The 12,861-nt window shown below is 39.5% G+C and overlaps 1 protein-coding gene across 2 annotated transcripts; it reads right to left on the bottom strand.

Moving 5' to 3' along the window:
* Nucleotides 1-534: 534 nt before the first annotated feature.
* On the bottom strand, nt 535-11,195 carry adprhl1 (ADP-ribosylhydrolase like 1). Of its 2 annotated transcripts, XM_026931649.3 has the most exons (8): nt 10,566-11,195; nt 8,717-8,881; nt 8,480-8,605; nt 7,113-7,253; nt 6,586-6,713; nt 5,414-5,546; nt 4,986-5,139; nt 535-4,038 (listed from the first exon to the last, which is right to left on the bottom strand). In XM_026931649.3, the coding sequence occupies exons 1-8, from the start codon at nt 10,777-10,779 to the stop codon at nt 2,175-2,177; spliced, it is 2,925 nt and encodes a 974-aa protein (XP_026787450.3). In that variant the 5' UTR covers nt 10,780-11,195; the 3' UTR covers nt 535-2,174. The 2 variants fall into 2 exon arrangements, with proteins under 2 accessions (XP_026787450.3, XP_026787452.3); XM_026931651.3 differs by lacking the exons at nt 8,717-8,881; nt 10,566-11,195 and having other exon boundaries at nt 8,385-8,605.
* Nucleotides 11,196-12,861: the final 1,666 nt, after the last annotated feature.

Raw genomic sequence — 12,861 nt, 5'->3', positions numbered from 1 at the left:
TCTCCTTTTTGTTGTTAAATAATTGAATTTTTAGATATTAAAAAAAAATTCATCAAACCTATTTTTTAAAAATATATATATTTTTAAATATAACACTAATATTTTGCTGGTGTTTTGCTAGTAAACCTATATACTATGATACACATGGTATTGTGGCATGTAAGTATTGTGATATTTTAGTCATATATCACCCCCATTCTTTTACCCACAATCTGTATTAATCAACTGACGCAAAATCTGGTATTGGGAAGATTATTTCAGCAAACATTTAATCCAGATATATAAATCAAAAGCAAGCTTTTACAAGGTTGCCCCTTTTTAATTTTCCTTAAGTAGTTTCACCTTCTCTTCGCACTGATCGTTGTTGAGAAGAATAAATGGTTAAAACTCACATGTTAAATGAGTTTTCCTGAAAATTGAGCTGGTCTGAAATGACATGGCCAGACCATGGACAATATCAGAGAATTTGAGCTCAGTGGCATCATGATATTTCCATATGATTGTGCTAAAAAATACACTGTTACTGACATGCCATTGAAAATTACAGGGTTAGCTTTTATTATCTTTCTGTGGGAAAACTGGTCCAGGTGTGTTTCAACAAACAGTTCTCTCCTTAATCACATAAAGAGCAAACAGACTGATGTATAAGAGGTCTAGAGGTTTAACCTTGAAGATTTAAAATATATATATATATATAAAATGAATGAACCATAAAAACTTGTATTAATCAAAATGTACTTCTACAGTAATAGACTATATCTGCTACAGACAATGATATACATAAATAATAACTTCTTTTTCCTTTGAAGAGCTATACCACTCCCTAGAGAACCAGGTGTGTTGCTCATATTACAGTACCTCCCACTGGAATTTCCATTACCTCACTTTATTTACTGTGCATCATTAAATACAATAGCTGAGGTCAAAGCTCTAAAGTGCTTTTTATTGTTACATATTTCTGTTAGAACACATAGGCAGGTGCAGCAGGGTGGTTACCGTGACCTCCACAAATATTAGGACAGTGAAGTTTGATTTGTTTTGCAGGAGTACACATGGTCACCATGTGAAAAGCTCTGATTCCCCTATATATCTTAAATTCATTCAAAATGTATATTCAGTTAAAAGTGTATTTTATCATCAAAAATAAATGCTCCATTTTAAATAACATAAGTTAAAGGTGATGATTTGTTTTCACATATACTATAACTTTGAAGGTTGCCTCAGAACTTCTACGTGCACAGTATAATTACATCTATGAAATAGAACCTATACAATACATACTGAACGAAAAATAAACAGAAAGACAAAACATTCACCCTCTTGTTTTCTTTTTACCTACAAGAACAAGGTTCATGAATTCAAAGGCCAACATCCCGTGTCCTTTCCCCTTCAGTGAATTTAATTCATGTTTGACTGCTGTTTAGCTGACAGCAAAGTGAGAAAAGTGTATTTTTTAAGTGTCTCCCATAGCAAGGGGCCCAAAATCATAAATGCTGCAGCTAAACCATACATGTCTGCATCTCTTTTTTTTTTTACATTATATGGCCAAAAGTTTGTGGACACGTGACCATTACATCCATGTGTGCTTTTTGAACACTTGAATCTCATTCAAGATTTAGTCCCCCTTTGCTGTTATAATCTCCACTCTTCCGGGAAAGCTTTCTGCTAGATTTTGGCTGTGGGGAGATTTGTGTTCATTCAGCCACAAGAGCATTGGTGATGTCAGGCACTAATGTCGGGTGAGGAGGCCTGGTTGTAGTCAGTGTTACAGTTCATCCCAAAGGTGTTCAATGGGGTTGAGGTCAGGGATCTGTGCAGGACACTCAAGTTCTTCCACTCCAATCTTGGCAAACTATGTCTTCATGGAGCTCGCTTTGTGCACAGGGGCACTGTCATGCTGGAACAGGTTTGGGTCTCTTAGTTCCAATGAAGGGAGACTGTAAAGCTGCACCATACAAAGACATTCTATATGATTGTGTGCTTCCAACTTTGTGCCAACAGTTTGGGGAAGAACCACATATACTGTAGAAGTGCTGGTCAGGTGTCCACATACTTTTGGCCATATAGTATATATCTTGTTTGTTGCTGGTCTACATTTAAAATAAATTCCTCTCTCTTCAGTGAAGCTGACTAATAAATGAGCAGTTCAGAAGTGCTGAACACATTTTGAGGGATCAGAAGTTGAAAGTATCAGTAAACCTAATAGTCTTGGGTATATAAGTTCTCATCACAGAGGGATCACTATAATTAAATGTTGTGTATTTTGGGCACTCCTTTTGTGATGGTAGATTTTGTTCATCCTTCGTCATTTGTGAAAGTTGTCTGTTTGATGTCTTCTGGCTGCATGAATTGCCTACTAGAATCATTTTGTTTAGTATACTTTTTCCTGAGGGATAAGGGATGTCTTGCTCACTGCCTTTGCTAGCATGACTCGCTGAATCATGGTAGGCTTTTGCTGTACATGAGATTACATTTTGAGATGTGTGTTGTGACAAATGGTTGTCACAGTACTCAAGTGTTGTGCTGTTTATTGGTTTTGTTAGAGTGAATAATGATGTAGAAGAGGACATGGGCTCCATACTCTCACTGTCAGTTCTCATGGGTTTACCTTCCAATACTTCTGTTGAAAGACATTTGTTGGAATCCATGCTCTGCTCTGGTGAATACAATCCACTGGATCTTTGTAGGATCAGAGAAGCATGATGGTCCATCTGTGATTTCAACTGAAGCATTGGACTTTTGAGAAACATCATAAGGACTTCTTTTTCACAGTCACCTGATGACTCTGCACCATTATATGTAAGTAAAGGTCTTTTGAGACAATCATCTGGAGGCTCAATTGGTGAATGCTGATCAAACTCTGCTGTATGATTCTGAAGGGTCTCCTGGTGCATCTTATGCTGAATCTCAGAGGCCACTGGCTTCATGGTTTGTAATCCTGCCTGGTCAGAGCATGGCACCTCTGTACCCTTTTTATGAGGTTGTAGCTCCAGTACATGCTGTTTGTGGTGGTGATGTTCCAAACTCTCCTTTGTTGAACAGGCCAGTTCCCAAATATAAGGGTGTGGTAGGACTATAGCTAGATTCCACTTCTGTGGGTTCTCTATCACAAGAAGTCCATATTCAGCCTCAGATTGGGAGTCCACCAACAAAGCACTGAAGGAAATCATCTCGACTTTTCCATACCTCACTGTCTGTTGAGTCAGAGGTAAACAGAGGCTGCTTACCAGTTTTTTGGAAACAAGGTCTTGTTCAGCCTTGAGTAAGCTGCACGGTGAGCCTTTTACTATTGCCAAAGGACTTTGCTGTTCCTCAAGACTACTGCTGTTTATCTTTGAGCCGGTATATTTAACTATCACCTGTCTCTCTTGCTTGCCAAAAATCAATAAATCTTGAGCTTTCTTTTGTTTAGTCACTTTCTTCTTCCCCATTGGGTTAGACTCACCCGCACAGTCTTGCTTCCTATATTTAATTAAATCACTTCCTTTCTGCAGGGTTGACAGATCCTCAAGATTCTTCATCATATCAGACAAAACAGGACCCGTGTTAACCTGGCTGACCAAGTCTCCATTTGCCAGATCCTTCTCATTTTGCTCAACAGCTGCAAATTTGGCAATCATGTCTCGAACCCTGAACCTCCCTCCCTTAACATCTTGCCCTGTATCACTAATGGGTTTGTCCACTTCCTTGATTCTGTGGACTGTTTTTATATTCAAAGTACCCACTTCCCTTCTATGGGTTAAGGCTGGCCTGGGGTTGGCTAACAGATACTTGGATTGAAGAAGCTGGAAGGTGGTAGGTTGACGAACTGCTGCTTTCTTGGTATTCCTACTCGTTGCGTTCTTTTTTACTGACCTCTTCTGGGTACATGGACACTGCCTTGGCAACTCCTGGGTTATATATTGCAGTAGAGTGTCCAGAATGTCTCGGATCACTGGACTGGTTGAGCGTTCCAAGACTAGCTGTTTAAGTGTCCTGCCATTTACTGCTATGTTGATCTCTGGGGCAATGACTCCTTGAGGCCTTTCCTGTTCTGCTCTGTATGAAATAAAAGAGCCCTTCTTTATGCTCAGAGATCCTCAATAGAGTATTTGTAATACTCTTCTTTGTACAGAGGCCTCCACATAGCAAAAGCAATGCAGGAATGGGGATTTGGTTATTCTCTAAGAAATAGGGGCCTCTGCTGTAAAGCTGCTTTGTGCATTTGAGATGAATAAGGGTTAGGTTTACAGGGACATAACACAGCTAGAGAAGGTTTAGATGATTTTTAGGGAGTGGGAGGTTTCACACTACATCATTTTAGAGAGTAAATTTTTGCCCCTAAGGACCTTAGAATTCTCTGGGAAATCTTCAGAGATTGGTGGAATATCAGTTATATAAAAGCATTGTATTGTGCAAATGCAAAAGAACATTATCATATTATGTAGTGTGAAAGGTCAGAAGTGTAGACAAGTACAAGAATACTATTTGCTTAGCTGTATTATATTGCAATTAATAGGAATAGGATTTTGGTAAGAAATCAAATTCTTACAAAGTAAGGTCTGTTTAAGGTCTTTTAATTTACAAAATATACATGCACCAGAACATGCACAGAGTTCTTTTTACTATAATTTGACCAGACATCATGAATTAGCAAAGAATTAGCAAAGCTCCTGGCCAAACTACATAAAAGTCTCTTGGGGCAAACAATCGTATGTTTTTGTAAGTTACACATATTTTGTCATTGAAACAGCAAAACTGTTTAAATGTAGGATCAGTTAATTGGTATATCTTCTTAGTGGAAATTAGCAGTCCTTTTAGTTATACCAAGCTTTGATACTGGACTTAATTTACAAATCTGTTAACTGTCAAAGGATGGTGGTGTCAGAGAGAGTTGAATGCTGAGAACAGGTACAGGAGGGGTGTGTAGCTGTGCAGCTTGGGAACCATGTGAACTCCCTGTGTGAACAAGGAGGTGAGGAGCAGAGTGTTACTTCTCTATATACTTTTCTGCAGCTGCCATCTGGTACAGTTTTGCTCCAAGCTCTTCTAGTTTCTCCCTCTTTTCCAGGTCTTGGTACAGTCCTGAAGGCACTTGGTTCAGTCCGTAAAGCAGGCCATAGAGACAGCCAGCAATCAGACCTGTAGCACTGCTCTCTCCTGGAATAGTGCAATCAACAGTTTTAGTGTCAAGATGTCATTATCTATACTTCTACAGCATAATGTTAATGGTTTAACTATTTTATTACGCATATAATCTCGTTATGTTTACATCTACATGAAAATGATCACAGAATGGAATTTGGGCTGATGTTATATCAGCGTTCTCATTTGGGCCCAAGATAACAAATGTGCATAACCTTTACCCAAATATGTACACATACATACACTTTTTTGTAATGAATTTGGTTTTGGGTTAATATTGACACTTCACCTCCATGAAACATGGCCCGTTTGCACAGCTCGCCCCAGTCTGAGCCTGCAGCCAACAGAGCATCATAGGCAATCATGGGTGCATCGTGGCCCCTATGCCCTCCTCGGCCTTCTGAGCTCCAGCTCTTATACACCTGAGAGAGATGCAGTATAATTACCATTATTGACAGCTATATTTAATGCTGGCGATTTTACTGACAGTTGATAAGCGACTTGGACATAAGCAAAGATAAAGTCTAATTTATATTCTAGTTGACTGTGTCTATAGACATCACAGCTACACTAGAAAACTGTGTGTCCTTTCATTCATTCATCTTCAGTAAGCATCTTATCCTGGTCAGTTTCACTGGGATTCAGAGCCTATCCCGGAAATAATGAGCCCAAAGTGGGAATACACCCTGGACTGACTTAGGGACAGATTAAAGTTGCCAATCTACCTACTGGCATGTTTTAGGGAAGAAACTCAGAGGAAACCCATTCAGACCTGGGGAGAACATGCAAAACTCCACACAGACATTAACCTGAGCTCAGGATCAAACTGAGTACCTTGGCGCTAAAAGGCAGTAACACTACCCACTACACTACCATGCAACACCCTAGTTTATTCTTCATCTTCATATTCATTCACCTTGTTTAGGTGTCTTCCCTAAACCTTAAATAAATCAATTGTGTTTGTTTAATGTTTAAAGTTACAGTGTCATAGACACACCTACATACATAGCTAGATTACAATATCTGCCTTTGAAGACTTGATGGCGTTTTATAGCAAGGAAAGAAATTAGTTCAATCTTCATTCTGGAATAGGAACATGTTAGATTTTCAATAATATCTGTGCTTCCAGAACTATAATTAAAGTACAATTAAAGAACAGTAATTAAAGTACAATTACTGATCTCTACTGGTATGTGCAGCTTTTTGTTTGCCAGTGGCTTTGCCCATGTGTGTGTGTGTGTGTGTGTGTGTGTGTGTGTGTGTGTGTGTGTGTGTGTGTGGATTGAAAGACAGTTGTTATATGTACACATACAGCCTGTTTATATTATATTTTCGGTCCACCCATTTGTCCCTACCAACTTTGGGTCCAAACCTATGCCTGCAGATTCTACAATAAATGGTGGATAATAACTTATCAAATTAAAGTATATTATGATGCAATTAAAAATAATTAGGCCTAACCTTATCTGTCTCATCTGCGTCATATGAATTAGGAAAAAGAGGCTTGTTCTGTCCCTCCTCCTCAATCCCTCTCTCCTGCAAATAGAACTGCCACTTGGCTTCAAAGTAAAACCATTTCTCCTGGTACTCTGAAAAGAGAGATTATTCACACAGTGAGCACGTTTTAGGAAAGTTGCTCTCACTCCATTACATGTTTAACCTGGAAGCATTAAGATAACGTAAATGATTACACAGTGTCAATAAAATACCAAGTCGAGTCCGATTACTCTGCAGTAGTTTCCACAGACCTCTAATATTCAATGATCATACACTCACAAGCCACTTTAATAGGAACAACTGTACACCTGTTCATTCACGTAGTTATCCAATCAGCCAATCATGTGGGAGCACCTGCACAAAATCATGCAGATACACAACAAGTACAAGTACTGTACATCGTGTACAGGCGTTCCTATAAAGGATATATACTTTAAGGTTTATATATTGTGTTGTAATTTTGTGTAACACATTGTTCTTAAGTTCCTAACCTGCCATGTGGCGTATAGTTTTCCTGCAGTATTCTTCAGCCTTGGGGATCACCTTCATGAGATCACGGCCCCAGTTCACCAGTGGCTTGCCTTGGACTGCATATGAGGCAAACAGGGCACTACAGAGAGATCCCAAAAATCCTGCATACGAAAGAAGTGGCTTAGCTTCTATTCCAGGTCTGTTCTAACTAACCCTCATTAATGACCCTCTAAGTGTATATCACCTACTGCTTTTTCTTTCTGATGTTCATTTTATTCTGAAATTTATGTTTTATTCCCATGTATTTGTGTCATTGTGGTAATAGAAGTAAAATTTGTATTTTTCTTCTACTAGATCTATTTAGTGAAATTTTTAGAGTAGGGATTGGTCAATAGACATTGGTCAGTGTATTTTTTTTTAACCAAAAAAATGCTTTTCCATCATAAAGAAATGTGGATTACACACCCACCTGTGCAAAGGACAGACTTTTGGGGCTCGATTTACATCAGTGTTGTTTATATTGGTCATGACTGAGACGTAGAGACCGCAACTCCAGGTTTTTAAAAATTAAATCGAAAAGCAGTGACCTGGAGCAGACGTTACTTAGTAATAAACAGAACATAAGAGGTAAGATGGTATGGGAAGATGGTGAGTGCAGAATCCATTTTATAACATTTGGTGAAGGTTGTGAAGTTCTCATCACATTCCAGAAAATGTTAATAAAATGTCTTTAAAACTCTGGTCTCTGGTCTCTGTTGCATCCCACCAATCAGGAAGCATCTAGCCTTGCCTGTCAATCACACTTCTGGTGTATTCAGAAAGCTCCCCATCTTGTTCTAGTATTCAGGCGTTCCAGCCTAGGCAGCTTGTATGCATGTGTTTTGGTGCTATAGGAGCCATAAACTTACATATATGAAATTATTAGATAATTTATCAATCTTTTCATTATGTTATTTGTTTCAGTGTCTGTTTCAATATATGGTTTTGTATTCTGTGTTTCACTGGGGGTGAATGATAGTTATTGCACCTGCCTTTGCTACTTCCTGTGGGCAACCATTTTAAACAGGAAGTAAAAAAACTCCCTTTTTTTAACTTTGTGATTTGTTCATTCCAATGAAATGTCAAGATTTTCTCTACTTGTTGCGAGTAGCATCAAATACTCTGTCCTACATGGAGGTGGATATATTTCACTGAAAGGAAGCCATTATGGGGGTGTGGCTTCAAAGGGAACACTGAAGAGGAAGGCTCTATTTCCAAACAGCTAGCTAATTCCCACTTAAAGTTGACTATACCTTTGATAATGAATGACTGGACCATATCATTGGAAGTTGGTTTGTTGGCTAGTCATGATTCTATGACTTCTTGTGGCATGAGGACCACGTGGTACCTATGGGGTGGTTGTGGGTCATCCGGCCTATTTCGATGCTCACTTCCACCAGGTTTTCCAGTCTTTCAGGCTGCCAGTAGCGCATGCCCACACACATAGCCTTCGTGGCAGCTCCGAAACCAGAACCTGTTAGCATTGGTAAGTACATATATTATAACAAAAGATAATAATAAATACAAACCCAGTAATTAGCAGATCCGGTACAGGACTGGATCACTGCTATGGATGAAGGTGTACCTTTTTCATTAAATGGCGTATGCCAGGCCAGCAGGTAGTTGTCAGGTTTGAGGTAGGAACAAGCTTCTACTGTGCTGGGGTCAGGAGTTCGGCCTTGGAGGGACACCATGGCTGCCACAAAGAGCCGCACAACTTCTCTGTACAAGTCTTCCAGACACCAGTAATCTTGGCAAAACAACACAATGCAGCATAATCAGTTATACAGTTTGTGACATTTTCCCCATTTTTTGCTAGATGATGTCACACATCAGAACAGTGAACACTTTTTCTGGCTCTCAAAGATTTTCATGCCGTCATGTGGTATTATCATGCTTGGCATTCCAGGCAACTGAGCAGTAGTGTGTCAGGCTAAATTTAGCCGTGTGTATGAGAGAGTTGGAGAGGGATACTTTCGGGGCATTAGTGGGGCTCATCATTAGCCACATACCCTCTATTCCGTCTGTCCACATCCCTAAAACAGAGCTCATATATAGCTCCAGAAGGCTTAGGGATTCCCTTTGTGGCTGCTGATGTGAACTGAGACGGAGAGGAGCTGTAGATGTTATTAGGTGGGTTCTAATTACAAGGCATTATTAAGGAGCTTATTATGAAGTTAACCTCCTGCCCTTAACCATACTCAGTGCAAAGAAGGGTACGGTTTAACTGTGATTGCTGGTTTTTCTCAGTAGTATTGAAATGTGAACAAACGAGAACCTAATCCCAGAGTCTGTCCTCGTTCCTGTTAGCCAAACTTTGAGTGACCCGCTGATGATACTGGTTCAATCGCCACCACTGTCCCACTGTGGTAGAGGATCACGTTTAAGTTCTATTCTCAGCCTGGTGGCAACTATGTGGCTGAAGACAACTGGAGTTTAGGTGTTGTATGATGCAGGATGATGGGTACTGACTTTAACCTTGAGGTTTTAAGGGATTAAAGATGGCGGGGTTATCTATAACTTGAGCTATGTATTGCTGCAAGCGCATCTACAGATGAAACAAGAGGATGAATTCAAATTCCATTCTCATATTGGTGGACACAGAGATAAGAGGGAGATAACAGGGAGCAGGGCGTGTGTTATTGTTGTGAATGCACGTGTGTGAATGTCATCAACTGTTTATGAGACTATTTATGAGATCAGATGTTTGCCTGTGTCATGGTGACCAGGGATAATGAGTGATCTGGTATGGTATGTGATCTGGAAAGACTATGCTGAGACTTTTTCCTGCTATATATGGCCAAATCTAGAGAAACAATCTTAGATTCTATCGACGATCTCCAACAGGCCATACACGTTTACCCTTAAGCAACTTTGCTTCCTTCTTCTCCCTTATTCTGAAACTAAAAGCAAGCAGTTTCCCTAATCTTAATAATAAAAAAAGACAGGATCAGTAAGTGAATTTTCTCATTTAAACTTGATGAAACATTAAGGACAGTTTAAAAATGGATTAGTATTTATTTGTAAACATGAAACAAAATGATCACTGTAGCTCCTATTGTAGTGTTCTCTAACAAGAACAAGCTACGATAAAATCTCCTGTGGGAAATATTTATTATTAAAAGCAATGGCAATACAGAGGCTAAAGTCAGATTATAAGTGTTGGAGGTGTGAAATGTAACAGCTGCCAGATCTAGATAAGTCTTTCTGGCAAGACTGAACATAAAGGTTAATATTCATCCTCTGTTACTTTTTAAGCCTGAAACTGATGGCTTATGATTGAGTTATTCATCATAAAGCATGTTATTCAGTAACTACTACATAAGACCAGTGAAACTAGTAGTCAAGGTATGTAGCTACGAGGAAGAGAAATGTAAATCTTGATCTTGACCCAGTGATATGGTGAAGTTGAAAAGCTGGGGACACATCTTTACCTGTAACAAGGGCCTCCGCTGTGGTCATGTGCATCAGAGCTCCATCACTCAAAGGCCAGTTTTCTGGATCCAGTTTAAGGGCTGCCAGTCCCCCAAGAGCCGAGAGCTCTTTCTGTATCTGAGATCCTGACGTGCAGCTTTCCCAGCGGCCTTTGCGGTATCCCAGGGAATCTCCTACCGCACCCAGGAGCATTGCGGCCTGGAATTTCTCCATCACGTGCCTTTTCAAACCCAAACCATCTACAAAAATATCTTCAGGCACAAGTAGTAGCTGGTGTTCTTGGCTAGATGTTTGATGAGACCTTACAGGAGACTGGACTACCAGTGTTTTTCAGCTTTAGCTCTTTAGGATTGGGCTTCACTACTTGAGTGTCTGAAAGCTCTACAGAGTACAAGCTTGACCAAAAACCAGCAAATACCCCCTCCTCTGTCCCCTCCCAGTCACTCTTCCTAATCACCAGGGCCATATTCATCTCACACACTCAACCAGCAGGCTCTTATCACCAAGCCTTCTTTGTGTTGCTGTGATCAGGTGTCTCCTAAAAAGGCAATCCCCATGGCACCATAGCGAGAGTCCAGAATCCAGCAGCTGGTCCAGGATCAGTGCTAAATCCCCTCCCAAAGCCACAGACAAGAATGGAGTCTTAGAAAAGAGAGACAAAAGTCATCATACTACATACAATGCCTTGTATGCACCCCCTTTCAACTTTTCAAAATTTTATAGTCTTTCAACCTGGAACTGAAATGAACTGAAATTGGTATTATAAATTATGAATATATGCAAAAATAGCCCATGATGTTGGGGGAAATAAATAGAGTTTGCATGATTATTTACAACGTTGTGATTACATAAATATTCCCTCCCATTGAGCCAAACAATAAATTAGATCTGGTAAAGCCAGTTTCACCTTCCAACAGGACAATGACCCTAAGCATACTGCCAAAGCTACACTGGAGTGGTTCAAAACCAACAGCCTGAATGTGTTAGAATGGCCCAATCTAAGTCGAGACATCAATCTCATAGAGGATATGTGAAAATACTTGAAAATTAGTGTTCACCAATGGTCTCCAACCAATCTGAAAGAGCTTGAACAATTTTGGCAAAAAGAATGACCAAAAATATCAGGATCCAAATGTACAAAGCTAAATCCCAATTCCCAAAAGACTTAATTCCAGCCACCTTTGGTGTAGTACCAAGTTCTACCAAGAAATGAATAGGAATGAATACTTATGCACCCAAGAAATGTCTATTTTTTTGCTTTTAACATTGTGTCACAATAAAAAAAAATATATTGCATCTTTAAATGTTTTTTTCCAATTTTCTCCCCAGTTTAGTCACCCGCCAATTCCCACCCACCAGCCAGCTCCCCCATCATATGACAGGTATCAGTGAGGGTGTAGGCTATTACATGCTTCTTCCAAGAAACGTGAAGCCAGCCTACTGCATCTTTTTGATTTGGTCACAGGCCAGCGAAACACACTTGGAGGAAAGTACTATCTGCCCTCTTCCACATACATGAGCTCATAGACACCCATGATTGGCTAATGTTAATCGTCATGATTCGAAATCGCTCGGCTCCTGATGATAGAGTGAACTCTTTTCTGTTGTGCCACTTGGGAGCCCTTGTTAGACATACTTTGTAAATAAAATGGTAAAAATCCTGAATAAAGCCCATTACAATTGCAGGTGGTAACACTGCAAAAAATTCATGGGGGTAAATACTTATGCAAGGCACTGTACATAATCAGAAATGAACATGACAATGCTACGGTCACTTTCTTTCGGCATATAACCCATACAAGCTGAGATCTTTGAATTAAATCTTTGAGAGCAACCTACAATGAAAATTCGTAGAGCGAAACTGAACATCAGGACTTAAACGGATAATATTACTAAAAATAAATATTAGTCATAGTCTTGGTTATTTTTGTTAAAAACATGCTTTATTTAACACCTTCTTTACTCCACAGTCAAACAAACAGGTTTGGATTTGACAATGGAGATCTGCCATTTGTTTTTCCTTAAATAAACTTTATTTACATATGCAATAATACTGATTTGACGAGCTGAACTCGACTACCTGGGACTCAACACTCAAAACACTCTGCAAAGCGTACCACATGAGGATAATGCTGCCTTCCTCATGATGGAAATAAAGGTGACATCAAACTGGACAAAAATGGCAATCTGTAACAAACAAGTGAGGCAAACCAGAACACCATAGCACCTTGTCCAGAACTCTGGAAGAAATATATAATAATAATAAAGAAAATCTAAAGGAACAATCAAAAACAT

Source organism: Pangasianodon hypophthalmus, chromosome 26, assembly GCF_027358585.1.
Source record: "Pangasianodon hypophthalmus isolate fPanHyp1 chromosome 26, fPanHyp1.pri, whole genome shotgun sequence".
In the NCBI taxonomy this organism is placed as follows: domain Eukaryota; kingdom Metazoa; phylum Chordata; class Actinopteri; order Siluriformes; family Pangasiidae; genus Pangasianodon; species Pangasianodon hypophthalmus.
Note: the sequence above shows the minus strand (reverse complement) of the source record. Positions and strands in the feature narration are given on the sequence as shown.